The 16,715-nt window shown below is 39.4% G+C and overlaps 1 protein-coding gene across 2 annotated transcripts in view; it reads left to right on the plus strand.

Annotated features, from left to right (window-relative positions):
• NUDT13 (nudix (nucleoside diphosphate linked moiety X)-type motif 13) overlaps window positions 1-16,715 on the plus strand; it is a 25,551-nt gene continuing 8,836 nt past the window's right edge. The window contains exons 1-8 of one of the 2 annotated variants that reach the window (XM_008582163.1): window positions 1-83; window positions 2,927-3,066; window positions 5,428-5,562; window positions 6,605-6,711; window positions 7,846-7,971; window positions 8,135-8,246; window positions 8,963-9,117; window positions 12,246-13,432. In XM_008582163.1, the coding sequence (XP_008580385.1) occupies window positions 1-83; window positions 2,927-3,066; window positions 5,428-5,562; window positions 6,605-6,711; window positions 7,846-7,971; window positions 8,135-8,246; window positions 8,963-9,117; window positions 12,246-12,446 (1,059 nt within the window). In that variant the 3' untranslated portion in view covers window positions 12,447-13,432. Of the gene's footprint in view, window positions 84-2,926; window positions 3,067-5,427; window positions 5,563-6,604; window positions 6,712-7,845; window positions 7,972-8,134; window positions 8,247-8,962; window positions 9,118-12,245; window positions 13,433-16,715 lie in introns of those variants that run through there. The other variant, XM_008582164.1, reaches the window with a different exon arrangement.

Raw genomic sequence — 16,715 nt, forward strand, 5'->3', positions numbered from 1 at the left:
ATGTTCCTGCATTGTGGAATAGCTTGCAGGAGAAAATCTTTTTGGTGCTATAGGCTGCTATCAACCTATGTCTCTAAGACACGGTGAGTTTTGACCAACCTGAGCTCTGATTATTCCATCTTTGGCCCAAAATCCCATATTGAGGATTAAAGATATGTGATAAAGATTTACCCATAAGGATGTTCATTGCAAATTATTTATAATTGGAAACACTTTAGAAAAGCTAAATTTCCAATAATATCTAAAATGTCTCACATACTTGAATATAGGTTCTATAAAATAAGACTTTGTCTTTTCCACTGTGGTACCCCTCATGCAAAAAACAGTGCCCGGCATACAGTAGGCAATGAAGTATTGTTGAATGAATGAACAGTAAGGGAGAAATTAAGTAAATTAATGTATACCCATGTGATGGAATAATAAACACATTAAAAATGGTATTAAATAATATTTCATGACATTTCCCCAGAATAAGGTAGATAACTCCAACCTTCCTCTCCGCACCCCCATCCCTCCCAAAGAACTAAATGTCAATGAAAGGTAGGCTAGGAAAAAAATCTACAACAGCACAGGAAGATGATAAAGGACTTCTTTGTCTCAGCCTGGAGAAATCTGAAATCTGTGAATTTGAAATCACTAGCCTGCACCCATACAGTTTTGGGGTTTAAATTTATACCATCTGTGTGGTGTGGTCTAAGAATCCCCTACCTAAGAAATGAATTTAAGTAGTGATCCTAGACTGATAACTTGCTTGGGACCCCTTGCAAATGTAAAACACAAACACAAATGTAAAAATCCTCAGAAGGCATACACTCGCAACCAGGTCTTCCCACATAGAAAGCCCTGCCAAATATGAGTGCCCAGTCCAAGATTTAGAGGCACATAAGCATATAATCCTACGTAAGCAAGAGTGAACAAAAGAACAAAATTGCAATACTTGTTTTAGATATTGTTGGACAGTTAGGTTGCTTGCACTTCTCTGAGACTCCAAGAATAACAGAATTATTGAGTAGATGTCTAAAATAGAAGTATGTTAACATACTTCTTTAGTGATTAAATATATTTTAAAATGAATCACAGTCATGAGAAAAGTTTTAGCTATCAATAAAGAACATTTTATAATGTGAAAGAATGTTTAGATATATTTAAGAAAAAAAGGGCTATAAATGAGGTGTGATTAATTCTAAATATACCCATATATGTATTGATACATAATATTAATAATTTGGAGAATTCCAAGCCATAAATAATCATCTCTGAGTGGTGAGATTGCTGATGATTTCCCTTTTTGCAAAATTGATAATTATTTTTTTAATTTTTTAAAGAATAACTGTTTTTTACTGTTATAATAAGAAAAAACAAAGTTTAAAAATAATCCAAATGTTTTTAGCCTTGATAATCTTAGTGTAGTGGTTTCTATGCTATTGTAACTAAAGGGAGAAAATGAATTTTTAAAAGAAACGTTTGGATCGTAATTCCAGTGTTACCGAGGTCCTGGATTTAAGACCTTAACCTGGATGTTTTTGTAGGTGTTTTCCTTTTTAGGGTCATTAGGGCAAAGCACAGGTTGTACCATTTCTTTTACGAAGGTTGTACTGTTCTTTTACAAAGGCAGCAGTGTTTGTTCTATTGTTTATATTTGGTAACTTCTGAGTGGCGCATGTCTCTCCTTTGACATACATTGAGTCTTTGCCCCAGGGGGCTGCAGTCACTCACGATAAGTTTATAAATATCTTGAGTCTTAAAAGATCAGGTTTCTTTTGTCTTCTATTTATAAAGAGCTCATCATAATCTCTTTTATCACACAGTCAAAATAGGTTCCTAAACATGTCACTGGGGTGCATTTGTCATTTGGCTCTGTTTTTTCATGTTGAGCCATCTCTGCCTACCAGTGTTACAAAAGTTCCCAGATCCTACAGAAAATATCTGTTGACTGTGTTTCCCACTTACTTGACAAAATATGTTATATGCCTGAGAATCTGTTTTAGGGCTTTTGACAGGCAAAAATGGTTAACCCTGAGGCTCTAGGAGAATCCACATTCAGTCCTTGCTAAATCAGGAGGACACTGATTTGATTCCCAAGGCTCTTGAAGGGATGGACTAAGACGACCCTTAATGATGATACTGGAAAAATCTAGAACTTGCACTATTATTATCTCTCTTTTTTAGAAACCCATAATAGGATGTTCTCTTTTTCCACATTTTTTATTTTGGCTACTGAAAATATCCTTATTAAATAGATCAAGTGTTGGCTTCATCAGGGGTCCCTTCAATAGAGATAAAGAACTAATGGTATCTCTTTTGGGGGCTGGATGTTTGAGACAAGGGTGCATTGAAGGCAAAGGTTGTTCTGTATCTTCCCCAGATCCAATGAGTTACTGAAGGCACGCTTTTGCTCGTGGTCTGCAGTCACAACATCTGGTCCAGTCTCTAGGCGTTCTGTGGTTGATGTTTTATCACTGTACTTGTTTTCCCTTCACTCTCCTGCATGTAAATTCTTGCCTCACAGTGTAATATTGGCAAAGTACCTTGAAGTTCAATTCAGTAAATATTTATTACCCTTGAAGTTCAATTCAATAAATATTTATTGAATGGAGTCATTCGATATGCTAATTACTGAGATAAAGAGCTGAGTAAGGCAGACCCTGCTCTTAAGGACATCACAGTCTTTCAGGGGAGACAGGCAAATGAACAAATCCTACAACAGTGCAACCACAGGAGTATGGACAAGCACACAGTAGGACAAAGCAGGGAATGAGGGATTGCCCTTAGCCACCTCAAATCCTTTTTGGAGCAAATTAGGATGTAAATAAATAAAGGAAAATAACCGTGGTGTGAGAAGGGTGTAGGAGCAGATTCTCAAAGATGAATGCTGTATAATAAACTAGGTGTGTTTTAAAATGGTTTGATCTCTTCCCAAATACAGGTATTTATTTGAATTGAAGGAAGATGATGATGTGTGTAGAAAAGCCCAGCAGACAGGAGCGTTTTACCTCTTTCATAACCTGGCTCCTTTGCTTCAGACGTCGGAACGTCAATATCTGCCCCCCCGGCTTAGCCTATCACGTAAGTGCATGAGTGAGTTGGGAAAAGCAAAACTGAGTGAGTGGGAAAACACACGCACTGTGTTTCCCCTGCTCTCACACAGCACAATCATCCACACACAAGACCGACTTCTGTGAGCAGATGTGTGGGAATTTCTCTCCACTGGCAAGCCAGCCAGCAGTTCTTCAGTGGACACCAACGGGGTGTCCTCCAATTCAATTCTGACACTGTCTACCTGGAGATAGCATCAGATTGCACAGGATGAGGGCTCAGTCCCCAAGACTGGCCCCCACTTTAGATGCCAATTGCAAGCCCAGGCCTCTAGAATTTCTTACCAGCCAGCTATAAATCAGGGTTCCCACAACCCTCCTTGGGTTCAATTAGTTTGCTTGAGCATCTCACAGAACCCAGGGAAACATGTATTTATTTTTACCAGTTTATTACAAAGGATATTACAAAGGATACAGATGAAGGGACGCACAGGATGAGGTAGCGGGAAGGAGCACGGAGCTTCCATGCCTCCTGGGAGCACCGCTCTCCAGGAACCTTCACGTGTTCAGTTATCCAGAAGCTCCCCAAACCCTGTGCTCTTGAGTTTTTATGGAACCTTCATCATGTAGGCATAACTGAAGCATGGACGACCACGTAGAGATGTGATTAGACAAAAAGGGTCTGATCTAATACTAACAGACTGGATAGGGAAACCCAGCGAGGCCTGTTTGTTCAGATTCTCCTCAGCCTCTCTGTGCAGAATCCCTTCCTCCTGGGCACAGGGCAGGGCCCCTCCTGAAATGGGGGTCTTGTGACCTACAGTCAGCTAAGACAGAATTTCCTGCCTCTGGGAGAAAAAGGCGCTGGTGAAAGGAGGGCAGGAGAAGGTCAGAGAGTAGCACGAGCCAGAAACCGTGGATGAAAACCAGGAAATAAATACCGTGTCACAGTGAGCCCAAAGTGAACTGGTGGAGTAGACCACTAAGCAGAATTCAGTGGCCACTAAGCAGAATTCAGTCCGTATTGAATCTGTGAGAAAGATTCTTGAACTTTCGAGTCCAGATTTTTTGAACTTCTGAGTCTCAAACTTGTGTAACTGCTTTTGCCAATTAATAATTCACTGTATGAACCTTAGTTGTCCATCAAATATTATTTGGTGATGATGTGAACCACTAATGCCTTAAACCAGGGGTCAGTAAAACTGCTGTCCAAATTGGAGCACCACCTATTTTGTAAGTAAATTCTTACTGGAACACAGCCATGCTTGTTCATTTATACATTGTCTATGACTGCTTTTTCACTACCGTGGCAGAGCTGAATAGTTATGACAGAGACTGCCTGATTCACAAAGCCTAAAATATTTAGAATTTCTTTACAGAAAAAGTTTGCCAACCTCTGCCTTAGACCAGTGATTTGCAGCCTCCATGGAGCTGTGCACTGGTTCATTTTAAACATGTGCATCATAACTTTATTTTTACTAGAAGGGTCAAAATTAAAAGTGAACTAAAATGAATTTGTTTTGAGAACTCTTTTGGCATATGCTCGTATAACTAGAGATATTTAAGCCATTGGGATTTGGCATTCAAAATAACTAACTTTGTTTTTGTTTTGACGGCTGGCCAGTACAGAGATCTGAACCCTTGACCCTGGTGTTACAACACTGCGTTCTAACCAACTGAGCAAACTGGCCAACCCCTACCTTTCAGTTTTATTTGATGTCACTATATGCTGACTAACAAATACGTTGCTGGTGAATTTCCCCTGCGGGTCAGATGTTGGAGTACTCGGATAGGTAGTTCCCAGCAGTCCAGAAGAATAGGAGGACTCCATCAGAAGACACTAAATGTCATTTGGAGATTTAGCAATGTTATGTTGTATTGTGAACAAATATGAACCCGTCATACCCAGGAGAACAGATTTTCTCTCTACAGAGCACTTAATCTTTTACAGACAGGATGTCAGATGAATATTCTACTCTGGCCCAGAAAAGCAACACAGTCTAGAGGCTAACTGCAGAGCTGGATTGATCTCTACCATTTTAAGTGTGGTATTTATTTTTGTCAGTGCTTTAAAAAGTTAACTATCATGCATCTTGCAAACTAGGGGATATGTTCATGTCAAGACACAATCTCGGAGTAATACAGTGTTACACAGATAGAATTCCTTCTTTGGTCTAAACTCCTCAGATTGCTGATGAAGAAACTGAGGCCTAGAGATGTGAAGTGATTAAACCAAGGTTACAAAGCTAATTATCTGCCAGGCAGCGACTGGAAGCCAAGTATACCTTCTTCAAGCTGAAGTAGATGATTTCCTATAAGTCTAATATGACCGTAGTGATTTAATTGAAACCCTTGTTTTGTGTTTTTTTCTTGTTTCCTTTCTGTTTCTTAGAGTTGGAAAGACTTCTGGGCAAGTTTGGACAGGACACACAAAGAATAGAGGATTCTGTGCTGATTGGATGCTCTGAACAGCATGAAGCATGGTTTGCTCTGGATCTGGGTCTGAATAGTTCCTCTTCTATAAGTGGTATGTAACATTATTCCTAATGTGCACTTCCCAGTGGTTCTCAGACTTTGGGATTTCACATATAGTAAAATTTCAAAGAAGATTTTGGGAATACAAAAAGGTTACCAACTTTCTATTTTTTTTATGTAGGACAAAAAATACTATCATCCATCATCATTGTTTAAAAGAAAATAAAGGACATTTAAATGCTTTCTTTCTAAGCTAGAGGGGAGGTACACAGAAGTTTATTGTATGACTCTGTGGACCTTTAGACACTTTACATGTCTTAAATATTTCATAAGAAATGTTTTGAAATTCATGACATCATTCTTATTTCTCTTATTTATGCAGGCAAATAAAAATGTTACTAGGGAGGAGCTCTGGATCCTCAGACCTGCATTTGGGGACCACTTTGCTATAGGCTTATGGCTTCTGTCAGGCTCCCCTCCTCTCTTTAATGGTCTGGGTGTGAATGTAATGATTCTGGAATGAGGTTCAGATAGAAGGTTAGAGGTCGCATTTCATCTATTTTCCAGGGATAGTGTGTGGCTAATGCAAATGTTCTTACTGGGTTCTGTGAGATGCTCAAGCTAACTAATTGAACCCAAGGAGGGTTGTGGGAACCCTGATTCATAGCTGGTTGGTCAGAAATTCTAGAGGCCTGGGCTTGCAACTGGCATCTAAAGTGGGGGCGAGTCTTGGGGACTGAGCCTTCATCCTGTGCAATCTGATGCTATCTCCAGGTAGATAGTGTCAGAATTGAATTGGAGGAAACCCCATTGGTGTCTTGAGAAATACTATGCTCTGTTTCCCAAAGTGGCCTGAATATTAGAATCACCTGGTGCTTGTTTAAAAAATAAAGATTTCTGGGCCTCACTCCACACCTGCTGCTTCAGAATCTCCAGGAATTGGCTTGAGAACCTGTATATTTTTTACTTTCCTCAGTTGAGACTTATTAGGAAAGTTTGGGAAACACTGCTCTGTTAGAACAGTATAGCTGGAGAGGGACCCTGAAGCAAAGTTTGACATTTGTTTACTTTCTCTTTCTTTTCTAATTTTCTAGCCTCCTTACAGAAAACTGAAATGGAAACAGAGCTCAAGGGGTCTTTCATTGAACTTAGGAAGGCTGTCTTTCAACTGAATGAGAAGGATACCTCCTTGCTGTTCACGGTAGATTCTGATTTCTCAGTCCTGTAGGAAATTTAGCAAAGTAGTATGTATGGGCCAATCTATGTGTGCATACACAAGGCAAGAGTGACATTTGATTTCTTCTTTTGCAGATCATGGTTCTACCTACAAACCTTGGTAGAAGGACAATGTGCTCTAGGAAGACTGTTTATGTTTCTTTTTTTTTGCTATGGTTTTTGGCAGAACCGCTGTCAAAACCATTTTCTCCTAAGGACATGCAGATCTATGGCAATAGGATCTGTCAGCCTTATAAACGTTTTTAATGACCCACAGCATGACTGACTTATCATCATGTTTTTCTTATGAGAAATTATTTTACATTGCTTTAACGATTCGTTATCCTTACAGCTTTAGATTTCACTTGCTAAAGTGTTTTGATTGCCTGTTTAATTTAAAAAGAAACCTCGAAACATTTTTTAGTTGCAAAAAATTCCAACTTTGAGAGGAGTATATGTGCGGGGGGGGGGGGGTTCAATTATATTGAAAATGTTTTCTTTTTTTTTTTCTTTTTTGTCTTTTTTACTGACCGGCAACGGGATCGCAACCCTCGGTGTCGCGCCCGCACCGCGCTCAGCCAGTGAGCGGGAACCGGTCTCCACATGGGATCCGAACCCTCGGCGGGAGCACCACTGCACTCTCAAGCGGCGCACTCTCCAGTGCGCCACAGGGCCAGCCCAAAATGTTTTCTTTTTAAGCTGGGTAGTGAGTACATGGGTATTCATTATGTTACTTTATATATTTTGCATATTTTAAATAATTCCTAATACATTTTAAAATGTACTTTCTTTTTTTTCAGATTCCTTTTTTTTTTTCTGGTAGCTGGTATGTACAGGAATCAAACTCTGGACCTTGGTGTTATCTGTACCATGCTCTAACCAACCGAGCTAACTTGCCAGCCCCCCCCCTTTTTTAAAATCTTTTCTAGATTTCTGATGCTAGATATGTTCAGATAGTCTCCTTACCTTAAAGTTTAAACACTTAGTAACCATTTAAAGCAGGCGAGCTGTAAAAGGATCTGCATTTCCCTGTGAGTCGCTCTCTATTCCAGGCCCAGATCTGTTATATATGAGCCCACCTTCGCTCTGAATGAGACCAGGCCCATCTTTGTATTCCTAGGCTCGGGCTCTTCTCCGTTGGCATGATACTCATCAGTTCTGCAGCAGAAGCGGGCAGCCCACCAAGAAGAACATGGCTGGCAGCAAGCGTGTGTGCCCTTTTAATAAGATCATCTATTATCCACAGGTAAGCATTGCTTAAAGAGGACAGTAATCCAAGAAGGCTGTGTACTACTCTTTGCTGGGGAAGCAAGCCTGTACAGTACAAAGGCTTTTTAAAATTACCCATTCCTTTAGCTTATTAGCAGCCCCCAAAGCCCCATTGTCCCAGTTTCCATCCTCTTTCTTAGGTGGCTCCTGTGGTGATTACTCTGGTGTCAGATGGGACCCGATGCCTGCTTGTCCGCCAGAGCTCCTTTCCCAAAGGAATGTATTCTGCCTTGGCAGGTTTTTGTGATATAGGTAAGGTTATGGGATGTACAAGTAACATTGGAGGCCATAAAACCTTATTAACAGTATGTATTTCTCTGTCTTGTTGCTTGGAATCTTGAACACATTCTTCCCTGTCATGTCAAGGAAACTGCCTCTGGCATTATAAATTTTCAATATTTTATTAGGGAAATTTTCAAACACAGTGTAGTTAAAAGAACTATATAGTAAACACCCATACACCCACCACCTAGATTCTATAATTTTTTACTACATTTATTCGATCACATATCTGTTTATCCATTTGTCTATCCGTTCATTAATCCATCTTATTTTTTAATATGTAGGTTGAGAAAATTAGTACATTTCTCCCTAAATGTTTCAGCACATGTAATATTAACGAGATTCAAAACTTTATTTATAGGTTGTTTTTTTTTTTTTTTTTTCAGTCTACTGGGGTAAAATTTGTAAATGGTGAGAAGTGGCATTTTATTAAAGCTGAGGGCAGCAGTAGCCTCTGCCACTGCCATCCTTACTTTGCATTATAACTGAACTAGTAGCTTAAGCACTGCAGTTCCACACCCAACTGCAGACCTGATTTCTATTGTTGGGAAGACAACGAGACTGAGGACACTCCCAAGAGTATTCATTGAAACTTTGGAGCCAGTTGTACGCTCCTTTCACAAATGGGCTATCTGTATCACCCCTCCTGCTACAGGGCTGTCCTGAATTAATCTGAGTGCTTGTAGGTGAAAGTCTGGAAGAGGCTGTCCGGCGGGAAGTTGCAGAAGAGGTGGGATTGGAGGTGGACAAACTTCAGTACTCTGCGTCCCAGCACTGGCCCTTTCCTAATAGCTCACTCATGATTGCTTGTCATGCAACTGTGAAACCAGGGCAGACAGAGGTAAGTTCTCATGTTTTTCTTATGCTGTGATATTTCCTTTGCTTCATCTCGTCTGCTGGTTAGCAAGGATGAGGGTATTTCAAAAAGTTCGTGGAAAAATAGAACTAAAAGATAATATGAATCTTTCCATGAACTTTTTGAAGTATCATCATACTTATTAAGTAATTGTCTAAGTCCAGCATTGTCTAGATTACATAGATGTATAAGATATGATTTATACCCTCAAGGGATTTGCAATCTAGTAAAGGACACAAATAATCACCATTCTCCTTTGCATATATCTCAATGACGAGACAATTTTTAAAAATGCTTTATTGAGGGCCAGCCCGTGGCTCACTTGGGAGAGTGTGGTGCTGATAACACCAAGGCCACGGGTTCAGATCCTATATAGGGATGGCCGGTTTAGCTCACTGGCTGAGTGTGGTGCAGACAACACCAAGCCAAGGGGTGAGATCCCCTTACCAGTCATCTTTAAAAAAAATAAATAAATAAAAATGCTTTATTGAGGTATGCTAACATACAAAAAGCTGTAGATATTTAATGTATACAGTTTGATGTGTTAAGAAATAAGTATACATCTGAGAAACCATCATCACTATCAATGCCTTAAGCTTGTCCATCACCTCCAAAAGTTTCCTTCTGCCCCCTTTCTTTTAATTTTCTTCCTTTTGTGGTAAGAGCACTTAACATAACATAAAATCTATCCTCTTAGCAATTTTTTATGTATACAGTACAGTATTGTTAATTAGAGGCCCTATAATATACAGCAGATCTCCAGAATTTATTTTGCATAACTAAAACTTTTTAACCTTCGACCAATACATCCCTATCTCCCCTTCCCTCCAGCCCATGGGACAACCATTCTACTCTCTACTTCTATGTGTTGACTTTTTTTTTTTTTTTTCTTTTTTTAGTGGCTGGTGGTATGAGGATCTGAACCCTTAACCTTGGTGTTCTAACACGATACTCTTAGCATTTAGATTCCACTTTTGAGATCATGTGGTATTTGTCTTTCTGATCTGGGTTATTTCACTTGGCTTGTCCTCTCGGGCCAGCCATCTTGTTACCAGTACAGGATTTCCTTCTTTTTAAAGGGCGAATAATATTCTATTGTATGTATATACCATATTTTCTTTATCTATTTGTCTATTAGCGTACATTTAGGTTGTTTCCATATTTTGGCTATTGTGAATAATGCTGCAGTGAACATGGAAGTGCAGATATCTCTTTGAGATACAAATTTCAGTTCCTTGTGATGTATACCCAGAAGTGGAATTGCTGGATCAAATGGTAATTCTATCTTTAATTTTTTGAGGAACCTCCATATTGTTTTTCATAGTGGCTGCACCAATTTACGTTTCTCCCAACAGGGTGTAGGGGTTTCTTTGGCTCAGCATGCTTGCCATCACTTGCTGTCCTTTGTTGTTGTTGTTTTTAATAATAGCTGTCCTGGCAGGTGTGAGAGGATATCTCACTGTGGTTTTGATTTGCATTTCCCTGATGATTAGTGATGTTGAGCACCTTTTCATAAACCTGTTGGTCATGTCTTCTTTGGAGAAATGTCTATACAGATCCTTTGCCCATTTTTTAATTGGGTTGTTTTCTGGTATTGAGCTGTAGGAGTTTCCTATATATTTTAGATATTAACCCCTTGTCAGGTATATAGTCTGCAAATGTTTTCTCTCATTTCCATTGGTTGCCTTTTCATTTTGTTAATTGTTTTCTTTGCTGTACAAAAGCTTTTTAGTTTGATATAATCCCACTTGTCTATTTTTGCCTTTGTTGCCTGTGTTTTTGGTGTCATGTCTAAGAAATCGTTGTCCAGTCCAGTGTCTAGAAGATTATTCCTTATGTTTTCTTCTAAGAGTTTTATTGCTTCAGGTTTTAGATTTGAGTCTTTAGTCCATTTTGAGGTTTTTTGTTTTGTTTTGTTTTGTTTTGTTTTGTTTATATGGTATGAGATAAAAGTCCAATTTCATTCTTTTGCACATGGATATGAAATTTTTCCAATACCATTTATGTGAGACAATTTACATTTCATTGTCAGGTCATAAGAGAATCTTACAGGCATACAATAAATATATCAAATTTAATGATTTATTTCAGGATTGGTCTTATTGCTCAAGTTAGTCAGGATGTTGGGGTCTAATGATATAAAATTATAGGAACTTCTGGTTGAAAGGGACTTAGACGTTGTCTTATCCAGCTTCATCTTGCTCTTGTACAGCAACCCTGACAGATGGCATTGTGATCCTTGCCTACCAAAGTCTGCTTATTGTGTGCTTTGATTTTTATAGATATCTAACCTGACTCAACTTCCTGTGGACAAAGGATGCGTTACTTTGCTTCTTGCAAAGAAGATACTGTGCTTTTGATTATCATTAACTCTTAAAGAGTATCATTTATATGTTCTTTTTTATTTTTTATTTATTTATTTATTTTTGTCTTTTTTTGAGACCGGCTGCACCGCGCTCAGCCAGTGAGCGCACCAGCCATCCCTATATAGGATCCAAACCTGCAGTGGGAGCGCGGCTGCGCTCCCAGCGCCGCACTCTCCCGAGTGCGCCACGGGCTCGGCCCTATATGTTCTTTTTTAATTGAAAGAGTTATACAGGTTGAGCATCACTAATCCAAAAATCCAAAATCCAGAATGCTCCAAAATCTGAATCTTTTTGAGCACCAATATGGTGAAATGCTCATTGGATCATTTTGGATTTTTAATTTTTGGAATCAGGATGCTCAGCTGGTAAGTATAATGCAAATATTCCAAAATCCAAAATTCCGAGATCTGGAACACTTCTGGTCCCTAGGCACTTCAGAGAAAGGACCCTCAACCTGTACAATCAGTAAAGGCACAAAGAAAAACAAGTATTATTCATAATTTACCCCTCAATGTTAACTGCTCTTAATATTTTAGAATTTGTAATTCTAGCATTTTTTAAATGTCTTTTTTTTTTTTTACTATTTTAAATATGCCTCTTTTGCTTCTGGGCAATATCTAGAACTGATTTTTATGTGGCCTGCGGATCCCAGGTATTATTTTCTGAGATTGCTTAGTTCTGGAACCATTTTCTCACCTTTGGACATAGTATTTTAAATTTTGTCATTTTCTTCCTTATGTCTTTCAGGTCCAGGTAAACTTGAGAGAACTAGAGGCAGCTGCCTGGTTCAGTCATGATGAGGTGGCCACAGCTCTGAGGAGAAGGGGCCCCTATATTCAGCAACAGAATGGGACTCTCCCATTTTATGTGCCTCCCAAGATAGCCATTGCCCACCATCTGATTAAGGAGTGGGTGGAAAAACACACCTGTTCTTCTCTGCCTGCTTAGCTGTGATCAAGCCACCTAGATCCTCCTTGGTATCCCTGAGAGAAATAGCAGAGATCTATGGTAAAGAGGGGGTGACAAAAGGCCAGCTCCAGACCAACCTAACAATCAGGCAGAGCAGGTGACCCTACAGTGAGGCACCTCTATCAGCAGTGTTAATGGAAAAAGTTCCTACTGATGGGCAATCAAAAATACCAATGAGAGAAAAAAAACTGATGAAATGTCAACTATCAAAATCAGAGGGAAGGGTGAAGCATTAGTAGGGATGTAGGCTTATGTTCACCTATTTTCTCCAAGGCCTTGGGAGCAAACATCTGGCAAGTAACTTGTTAATGCTGTGTTTAGACTGCCAGACTGTGCCTGGGGCAATTTTGGTTAAAACCTTTATTTTATTTTTATTTTTTTGGCAGCTGTTAAAACCTTTAATATTGAAAATATATTGGAAATCTCAAGTCACTACCGAGTTACTGCTATCCTTACAGAATTAAGAAAAATAGCACAACATAACATTTTTGAATTCATGTACAGATACATTCTTGTACACGGCAGTCAAAAGCCATGTTTCCTTAAGGCATCTGAAGGGATGAGGAAGGTAGAAGCTGACTTCTTCCTCAAGGTACTTTGCAGTAGATCAGATACAGTGAGGTTTTGCTGAGGCAGTTGAACCAGTGGGGTTCAAGGTGGTAAGAGTTTTGTGCTATTCTCAGCTCTGTTGCTTGCTCAGTTTGTGACCCAGGGAAAAGACCCTCGCCTTGCCATGCCTGTTACCCTAAGTATATTGCAGGCATTTCCACAGGCAGTTAAGTGATTAAGTTCAGCTAAGGGATTAGTGAGGATAAACGAATGCCAAACCTGAACCATTTCTTGAGCCTTATGGGATAAACTAAACTTAGGATTTCTCATCACTCACATGTGGCATTCTATACCTTGTCATCAGGGAGAAGAATTTATTTGGGGGAAGTAAAATAAATGTCCACACCTTTGTTGGATGTGTTTTCTGTCCCATGAATTGAGAAAATTTTAGAAAGTACGAACTTGGGGGTATGTGTGTGGGAGAGGATCTCTTTATCAGTGCAACAATCAAACATTTAAGTTCAGGTTCCAAGTCTGTGGAACAACTGAAGCAGTGTGCAGAAGAAATATTATTAGAGGTCTGGTTGAAAAGAGGAAATGATCATTTCTGGGGAAATGATCATTTTCAGATGATTCTAGGCACTAATTTGTGATTAAAGATACAAGCCCCCAGAAACACTAAGGGTATTCACATATCAAAGTCTCATACAACTAAGCAAAAGAATTCTAGAATTAGAAAGTTAAAGCACTGAATTTCCCTTTGACCCCAAAAGGGCATAGCTCTCTCCATGGCCAGCAAATCACCGTTGCTTTAGGGAAATCAAAGTGCCTTTAAATGTTGAGGGATAATATAGGATGGGACTTGATTGTCTTGTTAGATTGGCACCTTGCCTTTACCTGAGCTGAACCCAGCATGTAGAAAAGAATAGCACTCCCAAGAGAGTCCTGAGATTTCTGCATTTCTTGCAATTAGAAGAAAACAGTTCAGGGTCCATGTGTATTACTCTCTCCCAATGTTTTCTATCTCTACGTGGGTGTGTTTGTGAGCACATGTGTACATATTCCCCAGTCTAAAAATAGGGCTAGAAAGGGGAGAGTGCGGGATTCCTAGTTATGAGTTTCTCGAATTTACCATGAAGTAACTGTTTGCTTTTTGATTAATGTGTTTTTTTGGAAAAGAAAAGATGAGAGTGGCTGATAGGAGCTGCAACACTGAACTTTGTTTCTCAGCAGTGAATGGGAAGAGGGCTTTTCTGTAGAACTCCAGGGATATCTGAAAGCTGAGGCAGAAAAGGGCAAGGTTGGGGTACGGAAAATGGCAGATAAATAAAAGAAACTTGTACAGGGCTGCCTCACTGGAGAATATATATGTGGCAATGAATTACGAAGGTGCTAAGAATAGAGCCCAGCTGGGTCCATGATGCAGAATAGCAAAAACAAGTAAATAAAACCTTAAAACAAATGTATTTGTTACTACAGTGAGCCTGGCTCAAGGTCAATTAACTCCGAAAGAATAAAAAAGCAACTCAGTCATTCCTTGTTTTTGCCTACTTACCACTCTTTCTCTGCCCAACATTTAATCCTCAATGAAGACAAACTCTGTGCCACAAGTACATTGTGGGGAAACCTTTTTCTCACAGTCAAGCTGGTATAGCAATCTGGATCCTCATTTTTAACATGTGAAATAAAACTTCAAAATAAATAATAAAAATGTATTTATTTAAAATCTTTTTTTTTTTTTTTTTTAAAGATGACCGGTAAGGGGATCTCAACCCTTGGCTTGGTGTTGTCAGCACCACGCTCAGCCAGTGAGCAAACCGGCCATCCCTATATAGGATCCGAACCCATGGCCTTGGTGTTACCAGCACCACACTCTCCCGAGTGAGCCACAGGTTGGCCCTTTATTTAAAATCTTTTAAATTATTATCTTTATTTAAAGTATTAAAATGTTGCCCTAGGTAATAAAAAAAAATTTTTTTTCATCTGATCCTTTCTCAAATCAGTGTGCAATACCCTTCAGCTCATTTCAGTCAACGTCACCATAAAAAGAAAAGGGAGGATTGGAGGGGAGGTATGGTATATTCAGTTTTTATTAGTTTGTGACAGGAGGTCCCCAGGTAAGAACTCTACTACACCATTTTCTGGGTTGCTGGAGAGGGGGACAATTGTTTCCATTGTCTTTACTTTCACAGGGCAAGATATACACTAAAGGCATCTCTGCCACATACAGTAACAGTAAAGGAAAAACCAGAGACCCAGATTGTAAACATATGGTCAGTATATGGAGTTGTTTGTACATAAGACTTGATTCATTTTAGGAGGAATATCAGAATCATCTTAAGAAATAAACATATTTCATCTTAGATGTTATCAGTTACATTAAATAGCAAACCTCAGTTCATTTAAACAAATACAGAATTAATGTATGAAATATACAAAATAGACAAATCCATAGACAAAGTAGATTAGTGGTTCCTAAGGTGATATGGGTTGAATTGAGTCCTCCAAAGTTTCATGTATTAGAAACTTAATCCCCACTGTGATTATGACAGTGTTAAGACAGTGGGAAACCCTATTGTGGTAATTGAAAGGTGGGGCCTCTGGTGGTGATTAGATTGTGGGGACTGTACCCTAGTGAATGGATTGATCTACTTATGGAGTAATGGGCATGGTTCTGATGAGTTTAAAAGGAGAGCAAGTGAGGACTTTGCTTTCTCTTGTTCAGCCACTTTCACCTGTGTTGGTACAGAGTCACTACCAACGAGGCCCTCACCATGTGTTCCCTGGACTTTGGAATTCCCAGCCTCTGAAACTATAAGCAACAAATATTGTTTCTTTACAAATTACTCAGTTTCAGGTATTTCTGTTATAAGCAACAGAAATAGACTAATACATAGGGGCTGGGAGGAGGGAAAAGGAAGTGACCATTAATGAGCATAGGGATTCTTGGTGGGTGATGAAATATTCTGGAATTAGATACTGGTGACAGCTGCACAATTTTGTAAATATACTAAAAACCACTGAATTGTACACTTTAAAGGAGTAAACTTTTTTTTTTTTTTTTTTTGTCTTTTGTCTTTTTCCATGTCCGGCAACGGATCGCAACCCTCAGTGTCGCCCCCGCACCGGACCGGGGACCGGCAACGGGATCGCAACCCTCAGTGTTGCTCCCGCGCCTCGCTCAGCCAGTGAGTGGGAACCGGTCTGTATGTGGGATCCGAACCCTCGGGCGGGAGCGCCGCCGCGCTTCCCAAGTGGCGCGCTATCCAGTGCGCCACCGGGCCGGCCCTAAAGGAGTAAACTTTGATATGTGAATTATATCTCAGTTATTAAAAAAAAATAAGTTCTTTGTCTTGATTTAGATGCATACAAAAATGCATTGATTGTATAAAGATTTGTGCACTTTGCCATTGTTTCCTTAAAAAAATTAGAAAGAAAAAGTGAATGAGTCATCAAGCTCAAATTTGCCAACTTAGAATTTTGACCTTAGGCTGAATACATGTAAGGGGTAAATTAAATATTCAAAATTATACCGAGAGTATATTGTGGCAGGATATGTTCTTAACATGGAGTGTGTAAATCTCATCTCTGAGGCTGTCCAGAGGCTTGGGTTCTATCCTGCTGACTTCAAAACCTTGTATGAACCTCAGAGTTGAGATCACAGAGACTTGTGCAGAGAGGTCAACATTTGGGGCTCAT

This window comes from Galeopterus variegatus, unplaced genomic scaffold (genome assembly GCF_000696425.1).
Source record: "Galeopterus variegatus unplaced genomic scaffold, G_variegatus-3.0.2 Scaffold2529, whole genome shotgun sequence".
Classification (NCBI taxonomy): domain Eukaryota; kingdom Metazoa; phylum Chordata; class Mammalia; order Dermoptera; family Cynocephalidae; genus Galeopterus; species Galeopterus variegatus.